At 39.5% G+C, this 25,777-nt stretch overlaps 1 protein-coding gene across 1 annotated transcript; it reads left to right on the top strand.

Moving 5' to 3' along the window:
* Positions 1–4,163: 4,163 nt before the first annotated feature.
* On the top strand, positions 4,164–25,159 carry CYP51A1 (cytochrome P450 family 51 subfamily A member 1). Its single transcript, XM_028119351.2, has 10 exons — positions 4,164–4,490; positions 5,892–5,990; positions 9,749–9,925; positions 11,128–11,254; positions 13,057–13,231; positions 15,198–15,317; positions 15,730–15,925; positions 17,142–17,237; positions 17,808–17,976; positions 24,220–25,159. The coding sequence occupies exons 1-10, from the start codon at positions 4,317–4,319 to the stop codon at positions 24,396–24,398; spliced, it is 1,512 nt and encodes a 503-aa protein (XP_027975152.1). The 5' UTR covers positions 4,164–4,316; the 3' UTR covers positions 24,399–25,159.
* The last annotated feature ends 618 nt before the right edge of the window (positions 25,160–25,777 follow it).

Here is a 25,777-nt window from a genome sequence, read left to right as displayed (position 1 = left end):
TGTTCTTTTCCTTTTACTTTAGAAACAGTCATGTTTAGCATATGGTTTTAGTTCTCTTGGGTTCTAAAATTTTACTTTGTTATCTACAATCCTTCAGTAAAGTTGTAAAGGTAAGGTCATATGTCCAAAGTGTGGTTTTGGGGATTTTAAGGGAATCACCCTTCCTGTCAGAGAGCAGCATTTTATTGAGGAATTACGGGAAAGTGAGCAGAGGCTCAAGGCCAAGCTGAGAGGGAGAAGAGCTCTCTGGAGAAATGGCTGCAATTTGTACTGTACTTAATATAATCCTGCAATTTGTACTGCACTTAATATAATCCTGCAATTTGTACTGTACTTAATATAATCCTCCTCCCCCTCCCCCTCCCAGATATATCTGAGGAAGATTACAGAAAGAAAAACATTTTTTCTTTTTTTTTTTAAGAAAAACATTTTCTGGGGCACCTGGGTGGCTCTGCCGGTTAAGTGGATGCCTTTGGCTCCGGTCCTGACAAGCCCCCCCATCGGGCAACCTGTTCAGAGGGGAGCCTGCTTCTCCCTCTGCCTGCCGCTCCCCCTGGTTGTGCTTGCTCTCTCGCCCCTCCTCTCTGTGTCAAATAAATCAATAAAATCTTAAAAAAAAAAAAAGAAAAAGAAAAACATTTTCCAACAAAATTATCCTAGCTAATTTTCAGGCAAGCATCTCATTATTTAACCAAAAAACTTTGGTTTTGTTCACAAATGCTTGATTATCTCCCAGCATTTCACTTCACAATAAGGAATTAAATTTAATTTCAATAACGTTAAGAGTGGTCTGATGAAAAGTATGGGCAGCATAGGAAAAAGGTGAATTACCACACTCAACTAATAAGATAATAGTAGGGTTGAATCCACGGTGAATCGATAATCTCCCTTTTCATTTTATGATGTGCTTCTGAAACATCACTTTGGAAAACTCATTAAAATAACAAAAGCTATGGCTATATAATAATGAGGACTACCTTGGAGTTTTAATGAATCAAACATCTTGTTTTAAAACTATTTCATAGGAAGGTCATACTGATGGTATGAGATGTGATTCCACACAGAACAAAAATTGAAAGCCCCACAACTCATATTCTAGGTCAGCAGTTTTCAAACTTTTTGGTCTCAGGACTCTTTCACAATCTACTCAGAGTCCTACAGAACTTTAAAAAAATGTGTATATCTATACATATTTACAGTAATACAAATTAAGGTAGAGAAAAATATTAGTTTATTAAAAATAACAAGCCCATGTTAACATAAACAATGCATTTTAATGAACATAGTTACGTTTTCAAATAAAAGAAATTAGTGAGTGGGGTACCTGGGTGGCTCAGCTGGTTAAGCCTCCGACTCTTCATTTTGGCTCAGGTCATGATCTCAGGGTGGTAAGATCGAGCCCCTCCATGGAGTCTGCGCTGGGTATGGAGCCTGCTTAGGATTCTCTCTCCCTCTCCTTCTGCCCCTCTCCCCTCCTGCTTGTGCTCGTTCTCTCTCAAAAAAAAAAAAAAAGTGAGATACATGGTACTATTTTAGATTTTTGCAAATCCCTTTAACGCCTGGCTTGATGGAAGATAGTTGAATTCTCTTATGTGCTTCTGTATTCAATCATGTGCATTGTTTGGGTTGAAGTATATAAACTTCACCCAGATGTAGAGTTGGAAAGGCAGAAATATTTTAATAACTTTTCCAGATAATTATAGGTTTTTTTTTTAATAAGTGGTGTATCTTAAAAGTTAGTGGCAATGTAGAATCTGGAGGTATATCAATTAACTTTTTACATTCTATGAACATCTTTTGGTCTAACTTGTACTTTGAATGAATGTTTTACCCACACATGATTTTGTAACATCATGCATTGGTCATTTGAAAATACTGGTTCAATGAATTATGCAAATATTCTAATGTTGACACATTTTATTATATAAAATCCTTTTGTTACTAAATTTTCCTCTGCAGAAAAGTCTCAAGAATTGGTATGTTGTCAAGTTTACAGTGGTAGATATGTTTCTAAAATTCTTAATTTTTATTTGAGAGCTTTTTTTTTTTTTTTGGAGAGAGAGAGGGAGAGAGTGTCAGGGGTGGGGAGGGAAGGGGTCAGAAAGAGAGGGAGAATCTTAAGCAGGCATGGAGCCCAACGTGGGGCTCAATCTTATGTCCCTGAGATCATGACCTGAGCCGAAATCCACCGACTGAGCCACTCAAGCGCCCTGGAAAGCTTTAATTTTATCACTGACAACAAATATTGCCAATGGTTTTCTTTAAAAGGGACAGGCTGATTTCATTTTCAAGAAAATGTCAAATACCCAAATGTGAAAGACTAGAGTTTGGCAGTCATTCTTTCAAGCAAAATGTTAGTCCATGAAGAAATCTGCTAGTTAAAAAATACATGCACTCAGTGGTTGAACTTTAATAAATCTAACATTCACAATTTCATCAAGGACATTCTTAAGTGAAATAGATAATTTTATTTTTCTATTGCAAGTGCATGACAGTGAAGAATAATGACTGCTGGAATTTGGTGTCATTGCCTTTGATTTGTGCTAAGGCCCAATAAGTTTTTATTTACTACTGATTTTACACTATCAGGGCAAATTCCAGCAGTGAAAAAGCAAATAGCAGTATTCTTATAAAGAGCTTTGACCTTGCAGATACTTTGAAAGGCTCTTGGGGATACCCAGAAGGCTATGGACCACAATTTGAGAACTGCTGTGGTAGGTTATTAGGATAAAGGCAGAATATAAAAACAATTAAGACATGATCCCTTTTCTCAAGTTCATCTTCTAATAGAGGAAACCTACAGAGATGATTACAACATGCTTTAGAGATACAAGAAATGGCAACAGTGGGGAGGACAGATTAAGGACAAGAATGGACAAGTACCAGGTAGCGTACTTTTGCAATGCAGACAAGCAACGATGAGATGTGACCTAAGGTAGCGGTGAATGGAGAAACGTTCAAGGTGGTGGAATTATAAAATGTGGTGATTGATTAAACATGAGGAATGAAGAAGGAGGGCAATGGGGTGGATAATGGTGCCCTTCCTACATGGGCATGACAGGAGGGGCAGGATGGCGGCGGGGTGGGAGGAGATAAATTCAGTTCGGGATTTACTGACCGTGAGATGAATGTTAAGCATCTAGGGAGAGGTGTTGAGCAGGCAATTAGATACTCCTGCTCCTTCCCTGAGGGCCCTGCAGTTTTCTCATCCATTGCTGTATTCCCAGTGCCTACCCAGCACAATACCTAGCTCTTCCCAGTGACTGAATAAATACATGAGTATGGTCGGGGGCTCGTGAGAGTAATAGAGAAGGGGAATTTACTTTGGTGGTCATTATATATACATGCTTGTTTGAGGCCACAGGAGCGGGCGGCCAAGGGACTGTGGCTTAGGATTGTACTTCCGCTTTAAAATCTTTCCGGACAGAGTAAGTGCCGTTCTTGGGGAATGTTGTCTCAAATAGGTCGCGACGGCCTATAATATTCTAATTTATTTCGGAAAACCTGTTTCCGTACAGTCCAGACAGCAACCAAGTTTTGTTATCGTTATGCCGTACAGTAATACCTGTCAGACTGCTTTTAATTGGGGTGGCATGGGACTGACCTCATCGTCCCACCCTTCCGTGTGTAGGCAGCGTCTTTCACAATCTCCCCTTCCCCAGCCATGTTGGCTGTCTCTCCACCGCCTCAAAACGCGGGCCCTGAGCGGCTCAGCGGCAGCGGGTCCGCATGCCCCGGAGAAGGGCGGTGCTTACGCCCCCGGGGCGGTACTCAAGCCACCCTCCCGGCTGACGCCACATAAGCTGAGATCGCCTCACGCGCGAGCGGTGCAATCACAGAGCGCGCCGCAGCCGCTGCCATCCCCTCGCAAACCTCGCTCTGAGATCCCTCCGCCTGCCCTTTCCCGGCGCCGTGTCGTGGTGCTCCGCACCTCGGGCACGCAAGCTCAGGTGGCCCGCGATTCTCTGGGGGGTGATCCCCTCTTAAGTTCTCGTTCTCCTCTGTCTCTGTACCACTCGTACCATAGGTGCAACCTGCTTTTTCAGGGCCTCCTGGCGTAGGGAGACCTCGGCCGTAGGTAGTCCTACGTAGGGCGTGGCCAGCATCTGGCCCCGCCCCGTTCTGTGACGCACAGGGTGGCGCGCGTGGGAGCCGAGAGTAGGGGGTGGGACTGGGTTTAGCAGGAGACCTGGAGGCCGGGGCCGCCTCCGGACGCCCATCTGCCGGTCTTACTCGCTCCATCGATTCGGAGGAGCGGCGGCGACCTCGGCCTCCAGCGTCTCCGGCGAACTGTAGTGGCTGCTGCGGCGGTCAGGATGATGTTGCTGGGTTTACTGCAGGCGGGCGGGTCGGTGCTGGGGCAGGCGATGGAGCGGGTGACCGGCGGCAACCTCCTATCCATGCTGCTAATCGCCTGCGCCTTCACGCTTGGCCTAGTCTACCTGTTCCGCCTCGCAGTCGGCCACCTGGCCCCCCTGCCCGCCGGGGCGGTACGTGCATCCCGGGGGATCCGGGCGGGGGACGCAACGACTACTGTGGTCTAAGGGCTAGCGGGGCGACGACAAAGACGGCCAAAGGGCTAGCGGGAGTGGCTGCCGAAGCCGTGCTCAGCTGGGCGGCGGCGACGGGCGCACTGGGGACGGGGAGGTGGCCGCAGCTCTGCTGCTTGTGGTCGCGACTTCCTTGGCCTTTCTGGCCTTGGTGTTGGGGGCCCTCAGTCTGTAGCGATTCTGGAGGTGGCCGCGTGTCTAGTGGGGGTCGTGCTTGCCGCGGTCATGGTCGTAGTGACGGTTGTGCTGGCCGAGGTGCAGGTGCCCTAATGGCCGTGGCCAGACTGATGGCTGTGGCATTGAGCGCCCTGGTGGCCGTCATCTTGGGGGCTGCCCTGGTGGGGCATCCTGTGGGCTGTAGTATCGCCCCTAATGGCGATTTATTAATATCTGAAGGGGGGAGCATTTGATAGGGTGGGAGTAACTGGATTGTCCCTTCTTATGATGCTAAGGAGTATCAGTTTCTTTAATTTAGTGTCTTTATTGACCACTAGCTTCATACTTACCTAATATATTTGATGAATGCATCCTTAACCAGCCAACACCAAGTAGCGTTTAAAACTGCCCTTTTACTGACTGTGGAATGTATGAACTATTGACCAAGTCGTTTTTAAAACCTGGGGCATCTAAAGTACCTTTTACAAGGAGTGTGAAGGAGTTCCTGCTAGTGCTGATCTACTCTCTCTAAAATCAGTGGATGAGGAGCGCTGGGTGTTTCAGTTGATTAAGCATCTGATCCTTGATCTCAGCTCAGGTCTTGATCTCAGGGTGGTAAATTTAAGCCTCATGCTTGGTGTGGAGCCTACTTAAAAAATAAAAAATAAAATCAGTGGATGAGATGTGTTCTCTTTCCTGATAAATGTAGCTTCTTAAACATTTCACATCTTTCTATACCTCAAGTTACTGTTTTGTCTTTTTCTATACCTTCTTTAGGCAAGATTCCGGAACTAAAATTGTGAGTGGTAGTGGTAAAGACAATATAAGTTTGATTTTCCTGTGGGTTTTTTTTTTTTTTTTTTTTTTTTGCGGTAATGTTTAAGAAAGTTGCTTAGAGCCCACCAATAAATAATATTGGACATATTCTGGACAGTGTTCAGCATGTGTAATTACAATACCTTTGTGTTTGTGTAGTCACTTATACCATGTTTTGAGTTTCTGTTCTTTTGACTATGGCCACTCTCCTAAGGTATTTGCAGTTTGGCTGTTTTTAAGTTACTGCTGATGCTTTATTTTTTGGTAACTTTTTAGTATTAGTGGTAAATTTCATTTGTTTGGTCAGGAAACTAAACTGGATATCTCAAAATGAAATGTGAATCCCCAGTTTTTTGTTTTCTCTTACAGAAAAGTCCACCATACATTTTCTCTCCAGTTCCATTCCTTGGACATGCCATAGCATTTGGGAAAAGTCCAATTGAATTCCTAGAAAATGCATATGAGAAGGTAAGTGTTCCAAATAATTATAGGAAAAGAAATTAGTGCTTTTCAAACTTTTCTTTAAATGGCAGAATATTAAAAAATAGTGTAATCTTAGGCTTATCCTGAGTATAGGAAACCAGTTAAATTGGAGCTGCTCCTGTTTAAGAGCCGGAGGGGTCTTGGAGACCCTCGTAACTTCTCCTGTGTCCTGGGTGATCTCTGAGACATCACTAGCCTAAATTTTGTATTTACTGATCATAGTTAAGATTGATACTGATTGACCCTTCTTTTTCTTAACCAGTCACCTGTGGAATTTTCTAACTGCTCTACACATCTGTGACTTCAGTTTCACTCGGATGACCCACAGGATACCATGGCCACTCAGATCTCTGCCCCTCTTCTCTCTCATGAACTTTCCGATACCAGTTCAGCCATTTATTCCACAGTCCCACTATGAAGTGTTGTCACTCTTAACTCTTTCAGCTCCACAACAGAAATTTAGACACTTTAGTCTTAGACCACAACTTCTTTCCCTGGCTTGCCTCTTGCCTCCGCAGCAACTTCCATTAGAACCATTCTTTGACCTCATTAGATGTTCCAGTCCATTGTCCCATTTACTTTCTCCTGATCTATTAGCCTCCTTTCTTTCCTTCGTTTTCCAGTTTGGGACAGTGGTCCATCATTTCAGTTCCACTGTGGCCAATACCATACATTTCCTTGCCCTGGATCTTTTCATTTTGCTTACCTGGTAAAACCCCAGACTTGGAGGGATTTTTCTTCTTCTTTTCTTCCTTGCACCAGATTAGTTCCTTCCTAATTTCATGATCCCCTACCCTGAACGAAATTTGAACACTGCTAAACAATTGTGTTATGCCAAAGTATGGTTGGCCTACTTTCCGCTCCCCACAATGATGATTCAAACCTTCACTTTTCTAAACTTCTGAATCTTCCTATCTCTCTATCAAAGCAGATGACTTTGTCTCCTCTTTAGAGATGTAAAACCATCCAAAGAGAACTTTCTCATGCTCCCACTTTGAAACATGCATTTTCTTTTCTTCCTGTTACACTAATTATAAAACACTTACTTTGTGCCACTAACTTAGTGCTTTACATAGATTATCTGACTGAAGCTCCACAAAAATCCTTTCAGGTATTTCCATTATATGGATGATAAAACTGAGAAACAGGTTATATAATTTGTTCTTGGGCTCACCACTGGCTAGTGGCCAAACCAGGATTTACACATGGTCTAATTTCTGAGTCTGTGCTTTTATTTATTTATTTATTTATTATTTTTTATTTTTTTAAGATTTTATTTATTTATTTGACAGAGAGAGAGATAGCGAGAGCAGGAACACAAGCAGGGGGAGTGGGAGAGGGAGAAGCAGGCCTCCTGCCGAGCAGGGAGCCCGATGCGGGACTCGATCCCAGGACCCTGGGATCATGACCTGAGCCGAAGGCAGACGCCTAACCATCTGAGCCACCCAGGCGCCCCTGAGTCTGTGCTTTTAATAATAATAATAGTAGTAGTAGTGATAATAAAAACACGTAATATTTACTATGGCCAACACGCTCTTTTCTAATATATCTATATCATCTATATATACACACACATATCATGGATAAAATGATATCTATTTAATCTTGATGACAGTAGGTACTATTATTTCCATTTTATGGATGAGGGAAATTGAAGTACAGAGAGGTTAAGTTTTCTGACTATACAGCCAAGGTCACAACAGCTAACAGGTGGAGGACCTGGGATGTGAACCTTGGCAGTCTGGCTCCCGAAGCCTGTGCTCTGAGCCTGCTAGGTGCTATCATGTTGATTTTATACTATTTTGCTTCCTATTGGAGGTTAAAGTCTCAATCCATCTTTGGTCTCAGGAACCTTATGCTATTATTTCTTCTTTCTGTAGTGACTTCCTTCAACTGGATCTTTTCCATTTTCTCTGAAAAATTTTCAAAAGTCACTCATTTAAAAAGACCAGAGCTTCTCTTGACTTAGTCTCCTCTCACTTTCCTCCCCCGTTAGCAAGCTTTCTGTACGTACTCTCTCTGTTTCCACATGTCCTGTTTACTCTTCGGTCCACCCTAGTCTGTCTGTCAGCCCCTTCACTAATGAGCTCCGTGCCCTAGTTCAGTGAACTTGATCCCTCAGCTCTATTTGTCACTGGTAACTCCTCCCTCCTTAAATGTGGCTTCTCTCATCCCCCCTGCCCCCTATTTCTCTGACTGCTTTTTCTCTAACTCCGTAGTGGGCTTATGCCTGGGCATTTACTGTGGGGGTTCATGGGGGTCTGGTCCTTGGCCTTCAGTCTTTCCTAGGTGATCTCATCTCTCACGTACAGCTTCAGTTATCAGCCATAGGTAGATGACACCCAAATTAATGTCTCCGGCCCAGGTCTCTTCTCCAGCTCCTGACCTGGATGTCCCAACTCCCACATGATTCTTCCTGTGTTGTCTCAGAGGCACTTGAAATCCAACATTTCTGAAGGCTAACCCTTGGTTTTTCTCTCTTCAATCCTGGTTGTCCTGTTTTCTCTTCTTACCATTTTTCTGTTTTCCAGAAGTCTAGGATTCCTTCTTGATACTTCCCCTCCCTCAATCCATTGTCGTCTGCAAATTCTCTCTCCAAAATCATTCAGTATCCATCTGCTTCGCTGTGCGCTGCCCCATCATTACCATGTGGCACGTTTTCATCCTCAGGTTCCTGCATGGGCTCTAACTGGTCCTCAGACATTCCCTCTGCTCCTGTTCCTCCCCCTTCCACATAGCAGCCAGAGGGATCTTTCTTTTAAAATATGCATCTATCAGTGTGTTCCTCCCATGCAGTTTAAAATCTTCTGTGGCTTTCCATTGCTTATAAGGAAAAAACTTCCTGAATATGGCTTATGAGACTATGTATGGTCTAGGCCCTGCAGACTCAGCTCTCATCTTGTCCTCTCCCCCACCCCCCATTAGGATCTCTGTGCCTGCTTGGCTGCCATGCTGACTCCTCCTCATCCTTCAAGCCTCAGCTCAGGTGGCCTTTCCTCTCTTTGGTCTCTCTTTTATCAGTTCTCTCCTCCCAGAGTTGCTTTCCTTCCTATAGTACTTGTCACGTTTGCAATTTTACATTTGTTAATGTGGTTATTTGATTAAGTTGTATCTTTTTCAATAGACTAAGCTACATGAGTCAGAGACAGTATTTTTGTTCACAGTTGTATCACCCAGAGCCTGGTCTTTAATAATAGTCAGATAACTGCAAGGTAAAGCATTTAACACCCAGCCAGATTAACGAAAAATTAAAAATGAAATCATTTGGTGTTGGTGAGATAGTAGTAAACTGGATAACTAAATAAACTTCTGATGTCTTTACATAGCAAATACAATAGGACAGGTCATAACCTTTGGTGATTCCTATAAATTTATCCTTAACCAAGGGGGGGGAATCTATATTCTCAGAGAAACTCATTGCAGAACTATCCATAATAAGTAAAGAACTGACATATCACCCATATGTCCAATAATGAAAGGATAATTATTAAAATTATGATGTCTATGTTAAAGGATAGAAAATATTTTCAGTATAAATTGAAAAAAGCAGAATAAAAAGTTTATATTTCACTTGCAGCTGGATGAAAATAATTATAAATTTGGACAAAGACTCGGTGAATAATTGCATTAAGGTTGATGCATGTTTTAATTTTCAAAAATGTTTTGTGAATTAATAAATTAGTGTTTCTTTTAGTGATACATATTTTTCAGTATCATCACTGTGGCTACTTTTCTTTCTTTAGTATGGACCTGTATTTAGTTTTACCATGGTGGGTAAGACATTTACTTACCTTCTGGGGAGTGATGCTGCTGCACTGCTTTTTAATAGTAAAAATGAGGACCTGAATGCAGAAGATGTCTACAGTCGTCTGACAACACCTGTGTTTGGGAAGGGAGTTGCATATGATGTGCCAAATCCAGTAGGTGACCCTGTTATCTTCAAGGAAAACGAATCTATAATATAATAGTTACAGCTAGTAGTGTAATATTGTACATTTAGAATGTAGAAACAGTTTATTCCTTGGTTCAGAAATCTGAAGAATGAGACGTTAAAAAGAAAAGGCCTGGGTAACTGACAAAGAATGGGTATTCTGTTCTATAGCTGCAGGCATGGGCTAAGCAATTTTAAAGGTTGCCTGTACAAAGAAAATCAGTGATGAACTTAGGGCATTGATTCGAGTGGGTAACAAGAAAATCCCATTATTTCATCAAAAGGGCCTCCTATGCCTCTACTCCTGCCTGAAATTCTAGCATAAGAGCTCTTTTGAGCTAAAGATTGTTGGCTTTGGAAGTTTGTGTGATTTCTTCATTCGGTAAGTCAAATATTAGAGTGCTGCAAATTGATGCAAAACACAAATGAGATCATTGGCTCAGTAGCTTGGTGTGGGCTCTGGCTGAGATCGTACCACACATGGCCTAGTATCCTAGTGTAGCAGTTAAGAGTTGACATCAAGTGTTATTTCTGGGGATGAGCGAGGGGTGGGGAATGAATGGCTCCTCAAGGCCTAAAGCAAGAACCCTAGAAAATCCCTCTGGTCAGATATATCTATTCATTTTTTCACACTGCTGATCAGATTCTTAAAATAGAAATGTCCCAATGGGTTAAAACCATTAGTGACTTAGTGTGAATTTATTTCAATCAGACTATATTGAATTCTCATGAAACTTCTGGAAGGTAGTGAGAGGAATGATACTTGTTTAGGAATGGAATGGGAGAATATGTGAAGTGGGATAAAAATGATATGGAAGCATAATGGACCTTTGGGGGCTTGTGTTGGTATCTGGGTTGGGTTGGGATGCTAGAAGATAACAGGAAAGGGAAGCCCTGCGGTCCAGAGTGGGAAAATGCATATGTAGGAAGGAAACGCAGTGGGATTCCTAATTTATCATTAGTTGAGCGCCTGCATACCAGGTATCTCTACATGTTACTTCAGATCCGTATCAATGCTCTAAGTTTCCCATGTTTGGTATAGTTTTAAAAATCCTTTTACTATTTTTATTTTCAATATCTTTTTTTAAAGTATTGTTTTCTTTGAGTGTTACATATAATAACCCAAATGAATCTTCTGATAAAACAAAATTGTGTTTTAATGCTTGGTATTATACTGTTAATATTTTGAAGGTTTTTTTGGAGCAGAAGAAAATGTTAAAAAGTGGCCTTAACATAGCCCACTTTAGACAGCACGTTTCTATAATTGAGAAAGAAACAAAGGAGTACTTTCAGAGTTGGGGAGAAAGTGGAGAAAAAAGTAAGCAAACTGTTTTGGTTTTGCATTTGTCCTAGTATTTCTACTTTTTTTATGACTAGAAATGTAAGAATACGTGTGTGTGTGTAATGAAAAACCAACTGCAACATATGTAAAAACCACCTTAGATTTAATGGAAAGAATATGTTTTGATGACCATAGAGTTAAAAAGACCTGAGAGGAAGTGATTATTGCTGTTCACTTAGCAAAACCTCTAAAATGGGTTAATTAATGTGCATGTTATTCAGCTCATTTGTACAAATAATATAAATATAACTCATTAAATTTTGAAATAAACTGAATATAAGACTTTTTGCAAGATCATTTTAAGACAATAAATAAAATAACTTTTTTTAACCCCCATGAGCAAGTTAAAGTCTAAATGATTTAATTTTGTATGTAATACCCTATCTATCTGATATTGTATGGGAATGATTTAGTTCATGAAAAAAGTAAATTTAAATACATAGGCTTAGTCTACCACCAACTATATGCTTTCTTGCATTATGTACAGAGTATAATGAGTATAACTTGATCTTCTTTGGATATTTATGTGAATCCATTCTTTATACTGGACAATTAAGTGTTCCTTTCAGAGAAAATTGCCCCCCCAAAGCAGGACGCAACATCTGTCTCATAGGGCATTAAGATCTCTGTGTGAGTCCCCATGTTCTGCGTGTGGTCTTCAGTTTCTGTAATCCACTGAAAGCTGATGTGATATTTTTAACCATACAAGAAGCTGATGTATAAATAAACTAAAATGCCAACTTAATAAATACAAGTGAGACAAAGTTACAGCATTGAGAACACCAGAATTTGCTAAACTTCATTGGCAAATCTAACTGGAAAGCCAAGTGACAATTGGAAGTTAATTTGGTAAACACAATTAAAGAACAAGGCATTAATTGGGTAATTTTTATGACTCTTAAATGTCATCCAAATGTGCTTCCCTGATGTATCTGTCTCTAGTTTGGGATATACCAGTTGATGATTAGCTACAGTTTTCTTTTATAGTCAAGACCTTAAATTTTAGTCCTGGTCTTCCTGCTTTTGACCTGTGAAATAATGCATTCTTCAGTTTTTGGACTGCTGTTCTTTGGGAAGCACCTCATATGCACTAAATCACCTTTTTGCTGCTTTTGTTATACTGCGACTTGGAACTCCTGTAACTCTATTCATTTTTTTTTTTTTTTTTTTTTTAGAGATTTTATTTATTTGTTTGACAGAGAAAGAGACAGTAAGACCGGGAACACAAGCAGGGGGAGTGGAGAGGGAGAAGCAGACTCCCTGCTGAGCAGGGAGCTGGATGTGGGGCTTGATCCCAGGACCCTGGGATCATGACCTGAGCAAAGGCGGATGCTTAACGACTGAGCCACCCAGGCGCCCCTCTATTCATTTTTTAAAAATTTTCATTTTTAAGTAATCTCTATACCCAGTGTGGGGCTCGAACTCATGACCCCGAGATCAAGAATCGTGTGCTCTACCAACTGAGCCAGCCAGGTGCCCCTCACTATATTCATTTTTATCTTCAGTTTATCTTTTCCAGTTGAAGAGTCATGAGTGAGGTTTAGAGATACCTTTGTGGCCTCTCTTTTGGCTGTCCAGAGGTGCTTCCCATCATGAGTTTCTTGCCTCTCTTTGTTGTGTCCATATGTCCCTAGGCTTTTTTTGATGATATGAACAGGATCTTGTTGGTTCTTGAGTTTTTATTCTCACCTTTCCTTTGTAATACTTTTATATCTCTAAGCAGAAAATTTCAAAAGAATATTTGGCAATAGTAATGGGAATGATCTTTTTTCCTCTAGATTTGTTTGAAGCTCTTTCTGAGCTCATAATTTTAACAGCTAGCCATTGTTTACATGGAAAGGAAATCAGAAGTCAACTCAATGAGAAAGTGGCACAACTGTATGCAGATCTGGATGGAGGTTTTAGCCACGCAGCCTGGCTACTGCCAGGCTGGCTCCCTTTGCCTAGTTTCAGGTATGGCTAAAGACCCTATACTTGCTTATTTAACTGTAGAATTGCTGTAGTGTTGGCATGCTTTGCGTTTACCAAGATAAAAAAAAACATAAAACAGACAAATTAGGGGAGATTATGAGCCCCAATTCTTCTATAAGAATTCAAGACAGGTTTTCTTTATATAGTAAGCTCATTTAAGCTCAGTTTCAGTTTATAAAAGAGGTCATTTGTTGTCTAGCTATTCTAATTTAAAACCTACTTATCTCACATATTCCTTCTACTCAGGAAAGTCTCTGGACTCTACCTATAAGTGATACACCCCTCTAAATACTTATTTGAGAATATCTGTTTAATAGTCTATTGTGAAATTCCTTTGTTTTGAAGTAGTAAGTGCCTTTCTTTGCTTTTCTCTTTGTTTTCTTACAACTATACTGTGATTTCCTTAAGGTCGGGGACCATCTGATACAAAGAAATATTGTTTATAGGACTCGACATATAGTTTAGTGTCTTGCATATTAGTGGGCTTTCTGTACTTGTTGATTCATTTCTGTTCAGGTGAGAGATGGGGAGGAATTAAATTGGTACTCCCTTTTCCTTCTAGTTCTGCTACTTCTATATAGTTACAGGATAAAGAGGGGGAGAAAAAAGGAAAGCCAGGAGAGATTCTCTGGAATTCTCTGGAACTCGTAATACTTTATATTTGTCAGGAGCTTTGTAGTTTTCAAAATGCTTTCATCCGTAGCCTGTAGAGGGTTCTCCAGAAATGTGCAACAAGCCTGTTTTTTTTTTCTTTTTTTTTTGTTTTCTTTTTCCTTTTCTATCTCCTGGATGAAGTCAGGAATTTCTGACTTTTTTTCAGCCCAGTCTTTCTCTGCCTTACCCAAACCAAATGATTGAACCGAATTATTCCATTCCCTTTCTTAAAACAGGCCTTGAGTTTTCCTGGCACTGCTGTGTTCCTGTCAGTAAACGTCTTCTGCCCCCATGGTCTCAGCAGAGCAGCAGTTTTATTGGAAGCCCAGTTGTGAAGGGGTTAGGCGGTCAGATCGCTGGTTTGAAGTCACAGCTCCACTCTTTCTGGCTGTGTGGAACTGTGCAGCTGCCTGCGAAGTGAGGCTAAGAGCATCTACCTCACAGGAAGTCAAAGTGGCCAATTCACTTTCCAAAACACTTAGAGTATCTGTTACCTAGTGAGCACCCTCCTTTAAATGGAAGATTTGGGGACCTGAAGTTTGTTTTCTGCCTCTCCTAGTATTTTTGCCCCCTACAAAACCATGTTGTCTCAGAAGATGAAAAGTGGAATCAAATCCTGTATACTGTCGTCACGTTCTACATCCTAGATTTAGGTCATCCTAAATAAATCTTAGGTTTATTCAAATCCTGAATCCTATAGAAAAACCAGGATCACTCTCCATCTGCTTCAAGAATTAATTTGGTTAAAATTGGAATTTCGTTAATTTAAAAGAGTTAATTTAAAGTATTCTGCTTTCTGTTAAACTGGGAAATGATTCTAAAGGAATAATCACAAGTCTTGCTTTAGACCTTTTGTTAGAACACAGGAAGTATGTTAAGAATCAGGGATATATATGTTAGGACGCTAGAAATTTCTAACAGTATAAGATTTTTTTATTTATTCATTTTTTTATTATGTTAATCACCATACATTATTACATCATTAGTTTTGGATGTAGTGTTCCATGATTCATTGTTTGTGCATAACACCCAGTGCTCCCTTCAGTACGTACCCTCCTTAGTACCCATCACCAGGCCAACCCATCCCCCTACCTCCCCCTCCCCTCTGGAACCCTCAGTTTGTTTCTCAGAGTCCATAGTCTCTCATGGTTTATCTAACTTTTTTTCTTTTGGTTCTGAGTTTTTTGTCAATTATTTGAGTCATTCTTAAGCTAGGTCCTGGTTATTTTCAAAATGAATCTGATGCCAGAAAGTATGACATTATGTTTTAGTCATTTTTGTCTTTGAATTGCAGACGCAGGGACAGAGCTCATCGAGAGATCAAGAATATTTTCTATAAAGCAATCCAGAAGCGCAGACAGTCAGAAGAAAAAGTTGATGACATTCTCCAAACTTTACTAGATTCTACTTACAAGTAAGAGCTGTTCGGATCACATGTTAAGCTGAAGCAGGCAATTTCACATTAAAACAAAGTTAAAAAATATGTCCAGTTAAAAAGTAGTGATGTTGACAAAATTAGTACCTTTGAGCCTTGGGCTTGTTAAATGGATGAGACACGAATTAATGGGATCCCATTGCCTTCCTGGAGCCCGAGGACCGCGCATGGGGAAACGCCTGCTGACAAACTGCAGCAACATCTTTTGTAATGAAAATCATACATTTCTTTGGTCTCTTTCCCCTCAGGGGAGAAAAATTCTCACTTGTGATGGGCAAATGCAAGAGACTATTAACACCTGAAAAGTTTAGTCACTACGACCCTTTATTTCAATGTGAAGGCATGAGATGGTCTGCCAAACTGTTAAATTTGTGTGTGATTCCTTCCTTAGGGATGGGCGCCCTCTGACAGATGACGAAGTAGCAGGCATGCTTATTGGACTGCTCTTGGCAGGCCAGCACACGTCCTCAACTACTAGTGCCTGGATGGGCTTCTTCTTGGCCAGAGACAAAACACTTCAAGAAAAATGTTATTTAGAACAGAAAACAGTCTGTGGAGAAAATCTGCCTCCTTTAACTTATGACCAGGTTTGTTGGATTTTTAGTTTCACTGCTGCTTTATGACTTTGAGTATCTAATGAGTGGCTAGTTTTTAAAGGGGACAATTTGATATATTCTATTTACTATAGATTAAATTGCTTAGCTTTTTTTAGAAAATTCCCCATAGCCCCCCTTGAAATGTCTTCATGTTGGATTCAGTGTGCTAGTATTTTGTTGAGGATTTTTGCATCTGTGTTCATGAGGGTATTGATGTGTATTTGTGTCATGAGGTCTTTGACAGGTTTTGGTATACAGAATAATGCTGGTCTCAAAGAATGAGTCTATAAGTGTTCCCTCTTTTATTTTTTTGGAAGAGTTTGTGAAGGATTGATATTCTTTCTTTCTTACATGTCTGGTCAGAATTCACCAGTGAAGCCATTGGAGTCTGTGCTTTGCTTTGTGGGAAGTTGTCTGATTACTTGTTATACATCTATTCCTACGTTCTGTTTCTTCTTGAGTCTGGTTTGTGTCCTTCTAGGAATTTGTCCATTTTCATCTAGGTTACCTAATTCGTTGGCTTACAATTGTTATAGTGTTCTCTTATAATCCTTTCTATTTCTGTAAGGCCAGCAGTGATGTCTCTTTCATTCCTGATTTTGTAACTTCTAAAGTAATAGCTTAATTGATATATAATACTAGAGAATCAGTCCATTTAGAGTATATAACTTACTGTTTTTTGATATATTCAGAATTGTGGAAACCATCACAATTTTAGGACATTTAAATCACTTCCAAAAGAAAACCGGTACCTGTTAGCAGTCATACGCCATTTCCCCTGCCCCTGGCAACCACTGATCTACGTTCTGTCTGTATGGATTTGCCGTATCCTGGACATTTCATATAAACGGGATCATACAATATGTGGTCTTTTGTGACTGGCTTCTTTCGCTTAGCATGTTTTCAAGTTTCATCTGTGTGGTAGCATGATTTTTGCTAGTGTTTTCACTTTTTAGACAAGTGGATTTTTGCAGGCCCTTACTATGCCACTCTTCAGAGTGATTACCTCTTGTACTGATGGTATCTTGCCCTCTTTCCCTTGTTGACCATGGAAAGTGACAGAACAAGATAATCTCAGATCCTGAACCAGTTACCTTTGCCCTTCTACCACAATAGAATCTATTTTATTATAACCCAGAAGTTTAAACACATACTGCTGAAGTAAGTTAAGTATTTCTAAAACTCTGGAAATGCTTTTCCTTTTTAGCTGAAGGATCTAAATTTACTTGATCGCTGTATAAAAGAAACATTAAGACTTCGACCTCCTATAATGACCATGATGAGAATGGCCAAAACTCCTCAGGTGAGTCTCTTGGTTAGATCTCCCCTTCCACTCCCCTAGTTTTTATTTATCAGAAAGAAGAAATATAACAGCAAAGAGAATTTTTTAAATTAAAAAAGTAGAATAATCGTTTCCACATAATTTCAGTTTTTTATATTTGAACTCTGATATGTAATTATATATTCTATTTACATAGATATTTTTATATAATTAGAGAGTATACATGCTAATCTGTTCCCTGCATTTTTATTTAACAATTAGGGTTTTAAAAATGGTAGTGTATTTTTTTCCTGATTTAAAAAAAGCATGTTTTATTAAAAATTTGATAGTATGGAAATATACAAATCGGATTGTGAAAGGCTCCTTGATATCCCTCTGCTACCTCTGAGGCATTATGGCTTTTTTAAGTTTCCAGCCCAATGTTGGGTCACTTGGAAATCCTCTTGAGTTAAAATAATTTTTAGCTGGCCTATCATCTAGCTAGTTTTTAAATATATGTATATCACATGTGTGTTAATGCTTTATTACACAATAGTCTGGTTATTTGGTAGAATAGTTTTATCTAATGAAATGTGTTGCTTTCATTTGTAGACTGTGGCAGGATATACCATTCCTCCAGGACATCAGGTGTGTGTCTCTCCCACTGTCAATCAAAGACTTAAAGACTCATGGGTAGAACGTCTGGACTTTAATCCTGATCGCTACTTACAGGACAATCCAGCATCAGGAGAGAAGTTTGCTTATGTGCCATTTGGAGCTGGTAAGATACCATTTTACATTTGAAATGTTCTGATAATATATTTATGTCTGTTAAATTAATCCATATGAATTTTATTTATAAATATCTTCTCCTTTCCTCATAGGGACATTCCTGTAAACATTTGTAGGAGTATAATCTTTGCCAGGTTGGAAAAAGTATTTTATTTGTACTAAAGGAAATAGTTTTGTGAATCCTTATATAAAGTTCTGTTACCTTCTAACCAATTTAGTTTTTTCAGGGTTAATTTTTATAGTCCACCCTGTTTTCCTTACAATAATATTTTAAGCTCTTTGTGAATTGTTTTAAAAAACCACTGGAATTAGCACACCATTTAGGCAATTAATTCAGGCTAAATATGATAACAGATTATCAGTGTTTCAGAAAAGAGCAAAAGCAGTCTTGTTAAAATTGAAGCTTTTCTGGATTGTTAGTCAACTTTTTGGTGCTCTGTCTGTATCCTTAGGATAAAATGGTCTTTAAATTTGGGCAGGTCTTACATAGGTTTGCAAACTTCTGCATTTCAATTACCACTCTTAAATTATGCAGGCAGACCCTTGTTCCTGCAGTAATTTCTCTGTTCATTGGTACTCTACAGATTAAACTACATTTTATGACTTCTTGTTTAGTCTTTCCAAAGAGATTTGAAGTGGCACAGCTTTTTTGTCACCGGTCACACCGTTTCCACATGTAAAGGAGAGTATAAAGTCCTTTAGGAACTTCAGATCTTAGTAACTCTAATAAATAAATTTAATAATATGGTATATAACATCACATATAAAAGAGTCATAGATTGTTCAAACAGTTGGAGGGGCCTTAGTTCTGTGGCCCAAAATCTGCCCCAAAGAGGAATCATTTCTAAACCGGTAATTGCCTGGACTGCACTTGAACTTTTTTAGGTAATAGATTGCTCAGTTACCTTCTGTGGCAGCTCATTTTGTTTTTTGGACAGCTCCCATTTTTAAAAACTTACATTAAAGCTGTAATCTGGGGGCGCCTGGCTGGCTCAGTCGGTAGAGCACGTGACTCTTGGTTTCAGGGTCATGAGTTCAAACCCCATGTTGGGTGTGGAGCCTACTTAAAAAAGCCGTAATCTGTTTCCTTTTAACATCCCATTGTTTTTAAACATCCCCTAATTGTATTCTCTGAAGTTATATTGTGTATCTTTGAGCTATCTGAATATGATATAATGTTCCCTCAAATTTTTCATCATTGTGCCAGTTTCCTAGGGCTACTTTAACTCCCACAAACGGGGTGACTTAAAACAATAGACATTTATTCTCCCACATTTCTGGAGGCCGGAAGTCTGAAATCAAGGTGTTGGCAGGGCCTTGCTCTCCCTGATGGCTCTAGGGGAGAGTCTTTCCTTGCTTTTTTTTTTTTTAAAGATTTTATTTATTTGACAGAGAGAGAGACAGAGAGAGCAGGAACACAAGGAGGGGGAGCGGGAGAGGGAGAAGCAGGCTTCCTGCGGAGCAGGGAGCCTGATGCGGGGCTCGATCCCAGGACCCTGGGATCATGACCTGAGCCGAAGGCAGATGCTTAACGACTGAGCCACCCAGGCGCCCCTCTTTCCTTGCTTTGTTCTAAGCTTCCCGTGGCTCTTGGCAATCTTCGGCATTCCTTGGCTTGTAGCTACATCACTCTGATCACTACCTGTCTTCACTTGGCCATCTGCCCTGAGCATGTCTCTCTGAGTCTGTGCATGGCTTTCTTTGAGGGACACCAGCATTGGATTTAGGGCTCAGCCTAACCAGGTATGACTTCATCGTAACTAATTTTATCTGCAAAGTCTGATTTCTGAGTAGACATGAATTTTGGGGGGACATTGTTCTACCCCGTTTTTATCATCATGTCAAGTATGTCCAGTTTCTTCAATCATGACTTTGTGTAATTTTTTCTGTGTTGGAGCATGTAGCTTATTCATTTTCATAATATCACCTTTTGTGAATCATCAGAATATATCCATTTTTCTATTAATTTATAGGATAGTTCTAGTTTTCTGCTATTAAAAATAATCCTTTAATCTCCCTGTAAGCCAACCCTCTCCTTAGTTGTTATATTTGAGTATGGAATGGTTTGTAAACACCCTTAAATAGGGCTCCTAGAAGTAAATGCATTTATGGGCCACACAGCACTGTGCTAATAATATGCATTTTTTGTTAATTTTCTCTCTATTTAATCTTCACAACCACACTCTGAGGAAGGGGGACTGTCTTACTCATTTTTCAGAAATGGAAACCAAGGCTTAGTAAGGCTTTTTTCAATTCTAATGATTTGACTTGATCTTTTGTATTCCCTGAAAAGCCATCTTTTTTTATTGAGCTTACTACTTTATGAGGTTTTGGTAGGCTGGAGAGACTGGAAGGCATTAGTTCTTTCTGGCTTAAATATTTCTGATACCATCTTTTATTAAGTTTGTCTTTCTGGCTTTTATATTTAACTTTTTAAAAATATACGAATTGTATTTTTTATTGTTAAAATTTCCCTGACATTTTAATAAAAATTTCAAAACAAACTCAAAAGAATTTTATACTGAACATTCATATACCCATTATCTAGATTCTGCCATTGACATTTTACTTACACTTGTTTTATCACATATCCGTCCATCAATCCATTTATTTTTCAGGTGCATTTCAAAGTAAACTGCATACATCAGTGTATGTCTCCCTGAATTTTTCAGCAAGTATATAAGAAAGTTAAGTATTCTAGTTTTGATGTAAAATTTTACAATGAAATACTCAAGTCGGTATTGTTTTGACAAGTGAATAACCTCAATCAAACCTAATTTGTTGACTTTTAAAATTGTTATTGCTTCCTGGTCCTGTCTAAAAACCTTTGGCCCCAAGTCATGAAGACATTCTCATCTATTATTCTCTATTAAAATTTGATGGTTTAGGGCGCCTGGGTGGCTCAGTTGGTTAAGTGACTGCCTTCGGCTCAGGTCATGATCCTGGAGTCCCGGGATCGAGTCCCGCATTGGGCTCCCTGCTCAGTGGGGAGTCTGCTTCTCCCTCTGACCCTCTTCCCTCTCGTGCTCTCTATCTCTCATTCTCTCTCTCTCAAATAAATAAAATCTTTAAAAAAAAAATTTGATGGTTTGGGGCACCTGGGTGGCTCTGTTGGTTAAGCGTCTGCCTTTGGCTCAGGTCGTGATCTCAGGGTCCTAGGATCAAGCCCTGAATCAGGCTCCCTGCTCAGCAGGGCATCTGCTTCTCCCTCTCACTGTGCTCCCCCACTCTGTCCCCCCCTTCCGCTTGTGCTCTCTGCTCTCTCTCGTGCTCTAATAAATAAAATCTTTAAAAAAAATTTGATGGTTTTAGCATTTATGTTTAGGCCTGTGATCATCTGGAATTAGTTTTGAGTTTGGTGTGAGACAGGAATTGAGGGTTTTTGGTTTATTTTTTTTTTAAGATTTTATTTATTGGGATGCCTGGGTGGCTCAGTTGGTTGGGTGTCTGCCTTCAGCTCAGGTCATGATCCCAGGGTCCTGGGATCGAGTCCCGCATTGGGCTCCTTGCTCAGCAGGGAGCCTGCTTCTCCCTCTGCCTCTGTCCCTCCCCCATTCATGTGTGCTGTCAAGTAAATGGATAAAATCTTAAAAAAAAAAGACTATTTATTTGAGAGAGCGAGCAAGAGCATGTACAAGGTGGGGAGGGCTGAGCAGGGAGCCTGATCTTTTTCTTTTAATGTTAGATACATAGTTATTCCCATACCATGTGTTGAAAAAACTTTTTTCTCCATTGGCTGGCTTTATTTACTGCCTTTCTTGATAATCAAACAACCATAAAAGTATGTCTTGGCTCTTTGCTGTGTTCCATTGTTCTGTTTGTTGAGCCCTATCGAGAACTACATTGTCTTGGTTGCTGTGAAAGAAAAACAACCCCACTTTCTACTCTACACTCACTTAGAACACTTCTGACAACAGTTCTGGTCACCAAATGTTGTTTGTTTCTCCCACACTAATTCTCTCTGGATACCCACTGGGTTTCCTACAGTTCAACTCAGTTCTGACACTATCCACCTGGGGTTAGCACAGACCCCATAGGTTAAGGACTTAGTCCCGCAAGATTCACTCTTGCCCCCCATCACTTCAGATACCAATTGCAAGTCCATGTTGTCTCCTGTTCTTCTGACCAGTGGGCTGTAAATCAGAGGTTTTCTTGATCCCCTCCTTGGGGTTCCACAGTTTCTTAAAATGGCTCACAGAACTCAGAAAGCAGTTTATTTACTGGATTAACAGTTTATTACAAAGGTGGGGGATACAACTCAGGAACAGCTGATTGAAGAGATGCATAGGGCAAGGTATAATAAGGGCAAGGGCACAGAGCTCCCACGCCTTCTGGGTATGCCACACTCCCACCATCTCCATACGTTCACCAACCTGGGAAGCTCTCTGAATACAACCTCTCAGTCCCTCCATACTAGAGGGACTTTTGTGAAGACTTCATTATATAGGCATGGTTGATTAAATCATTGGTGAGTAATTCAACCTCCAGCCCCTTCTCCCATCTGGAGGTCAGGGGTTAGGGCTATAAGTTCTAACCCTTTAAGCACATGGTTGGTTCCCTTGGCAGCCAGGCCCTACTCTGAGGGGATTTCCAAAAGTCCCCTCATTAACAAACTCAAGTGTGGGTGAAAGGGGCTTGTTACAAATAACAAAAGTCTTCTGACTTCTTTTATTGCTCTTTGCTCTTAAGAAATTCCAAGGTGTTTGAGGAGCTCTGTGCCAAGGATGGGAGAAAGAGCAAATATATATTTATTACAAACCACAGTATCATAGTTGCTATACCTTTAGTATTGAAGTCAAATTTGAAGTCAGTTTAAGTCTTACAACTTTTTTTCCCCCCAAGACTGCTCCGTATATCCTAGGTTCTCCTTTGCATTTCCATATGCATTTTTTAAAAAGTTCTTATTTGAATTCCAGTTAGTTAACATACAGTGTAATATTTAAGTGTACAATATAGTGATTAAACACTTCATTCAACACCCAGTGCTCATTACAAGTACATGCCTTGGTCCCTATCAACTGTTTCTCCCTTTCCCCCACCCACCTCCATACTGATAACCAGTAGTTTGTTCTCCATAGTTAAGAGTCTGTTTCTTGGTTTCCTTTACTCATTTGTTTGTTTCTTAAAATTCCACAAGTGAAATCAGATGGCATTTGTCATTCTCTGACTTATTTTGCTTAGCATAATAGTCTCTAGCTCCATCCATATCGTTGCAAATGGCAGGATTTCATTCTTTTTTATGGCTGAGTAATATTCCATTGTATATATGTACCACATCTTTTTTATCCATTCATCAGTTGATGGATACTTGGGCTGTTTCCATAATTTGGCTATTGTAAATAATGCTGCTATAAACATTGGGGTGCATGTATCCTTTTGAATTAGTGTTTTTTATCCATATGTATTTTAGAATCAACTTGTCAGTTTTTACATGTATATAACCTTTTAAATTTTGATCTTGTGTTGCTATTTTATTAAATTTTCTTCCATTATTATTTTGAAATGGCATTTAAAGTTTTATTTTTAAAGATTGTATTTTTAAGTAATCTCTACACCCAGCATGGGGCTCGAACTCACAACCCTGAGATCAAGAGTTGCACATACTCCACTGACTGAGACAGCCAGGTGCCCCTGGCATTTAAAGTTTTGATTGGCGGGCTCATACTGACTTTTGACTAGGGCTCTCTTGGGACAGAAGCTAAGAATATTCTAGTATATTCCCAAAGTAGATTGTCATCATAAATTTCAAATCTTACATATATTTAAACTTAGATAGATGTGACATTTCAAAAAAAGTAATTAGAAAAGTCATTTATATAATTATCCAAGTGCTGTTTCCTTTAAAAAGAAACCTTGAAAATCTCCTGAGATTTTTATTTTTTTAAGATTTTTATTTATTTGGCCGGGGGTAGGGGGGAGTGGGAGAGGGAGAAGCAGGCTTCCCACTGAACAGGGAGCCCAATATGGGGCTCGATCCCAGGACCCTGGGATCATGACCCGAGCCAAAGGCAGACGCTTAACGACTGAGCCACCCAGGCACCCCTTTTCTTTTTCTTTTTTTTCCTGAGATTTTATTTTACATTCTTCTTTTATGTGAAAAGGATGTCATCTTTTTCCTATATTATCTCTATATCTGCTGTCCCTCCAAACTGTAAACAAATTTATCATTCCTGGAGAAAAGACGGGAAAAAGAGTTTCAATTGATTCTTAGAAAACTTTCTTTTTTCAACAGGGCGTCATCGTTGTATTGGGGAGAATTTTGCCTATGTTCAAATCAAGACAATTTGGTCCACTATGCTTCGTTTATATGAATTTGATCTCATTGATGGATATTTTCCCACTGTGAATTATACAACCATGATTCACACCCCTGAAAATCCAGTTATCCGATACGAACGAAGATCAAAATGAAAAAGGCTGCAGGGAACTAACATGTGAAACATCACTGTAAACCGCAAAAGCATTTGAAGAGAATGAAGTTTATGAAACAACTCCTGGTGTATTCTTTTTTTGAGTATAATTTTAAAAGACAGCTAGCTTAACTTACGGTTTTTATATTTTCTTAACTGAATGGTTCCATCAAATCTAATCGCATTTTAGATATTTCTTAATAGTTTTATGATGGCTATTAAGGAAACCAAACTCATTAGTATGAAATTCTTTAGGGGGATCTTGGTAATTGACAGATTCTAAACAGTTTCCAGGTATTAATCTTAACAAACGTAGCTCTTGGAAAATAAGTTCGGGTATTTACATCTTGGACTAGAGCTGCAAGTATAAAAAGGCCTAAAGGCCCAGGGAGATACTTGGAAAGCTCAGATTATTTATTTACTGGGTAATGTTTGTGTGTGTGAGGATGGGTGGGTAGGGAATAAACTAATTTAAAGCCTTGGATAAAAAAGAATGCCATCAATTGTTTTGGTATGATGATACCTAGCAATGATGGAGCTATGCTGTAGGAAAAAAAAATGTCCTTTGAAATTTTATCTGGAAGATTTGTCTCCAGGAAACAGATTTGACAATGACTAATTACATTTCCTAAAAAATAATAAGAATGCACATGTATCTTAATCTAATTACTAAGTATTACATATTTATCTACCTGATAAATTTCTGTCTGGTTCCACATGGTGACCTAATGTGAAAGCCCAAAATAAAGTTCTTAAGGAATAGTTTTGTTCTCTTTGGCTCTAGGTGGTTTCCTGCTTCCTCTCTAGAATCTAATTAGGGATGTTTCTGTTACTAGTTCTGTTTATGAAAACTTAATTTAGGTTAACAAACTTTTTTTTTTTTTAAAAATACAAAATCAGAGATCAGGAACTCTGGCTTTAAGATAATGTGAAGTGTAGGGTCTTTGGGAGTAGTATCATTGGTCGCATTGTTGCAGCCTGTGTTCAAGAATCAAAGTACAACTGGGGACCTGACTATATAATACCTGTTGTAATTTGACCACATAATCTGTTTTTACTGGATGAGGCCAAAATATTTTCCCTTATGTATACGGGAAAGCTGCTAGAGGACTCATGTTAAACTCTTTGTGAAGGCGAAATCTCTGCTGTAAGAGTTTTTCACATTAAAATGATCTCTGAGAAAAAAATATAGTCTAATTCACTAGTTATAAAGTGGTGTGCTTCATTGAGTAGAATTCAGGAATCTAGGAACTTGGATGGGGAAAAAAAAATTCCATCTTTGTACTAATTTCAAACTGTAATTTAGTATTTCCTTTATTTATGAAGCAACAAACTATACTAGTATTAGCAGTACCCATGATTTTGAGAACAAAAATCACA

This window comes from Eumetopias jubatus, unplaced genomic scaffold (assembly GCF_037043125.1).
Source record: "Eumetopias jubatus isolate StellerSeaLion01/CBP00866 unplaced genomic scaffold, mEumJub1_p1.0 scaffold_14, whole genome shotgun sequence".
Taxonomy (NCBI): Eukaryota; Metazoa; Chordata; class Mammalia; order Carnivora; family Otariidae; genus Eumetopias; species Eumetopias jubatus.
Note: the sequence above shows the minus strand (reverse complement) of the source record. Positions and strands in the feature narration are given on the sequence as shown.

Bases quoted from the DNA above. Each gene is read 5' to 3' on its own strand.
- CYP51A1 (XM_028119351.2), top strand. From the start codon at position 4,317: ATGATGTTGCTGGGTTTACTGCAGGCGGGCGGGTCGGTGCTGGGGCAG. The intron at 4,491-5,891 runs GTACGTGCATCC...TTTCTCTTACAG, and splicing joins CCCCCCTGCCCGCCGGGGCG to AAAAGTCCACCATACATTTT. The intron at 17,238-17,807 runs GTGAGTCTCTTG...TTTCATTTGTAG, and splicing joins GAATGGCCAAAACTCCTCAG to ACTGTGGCAGGATATACCAT.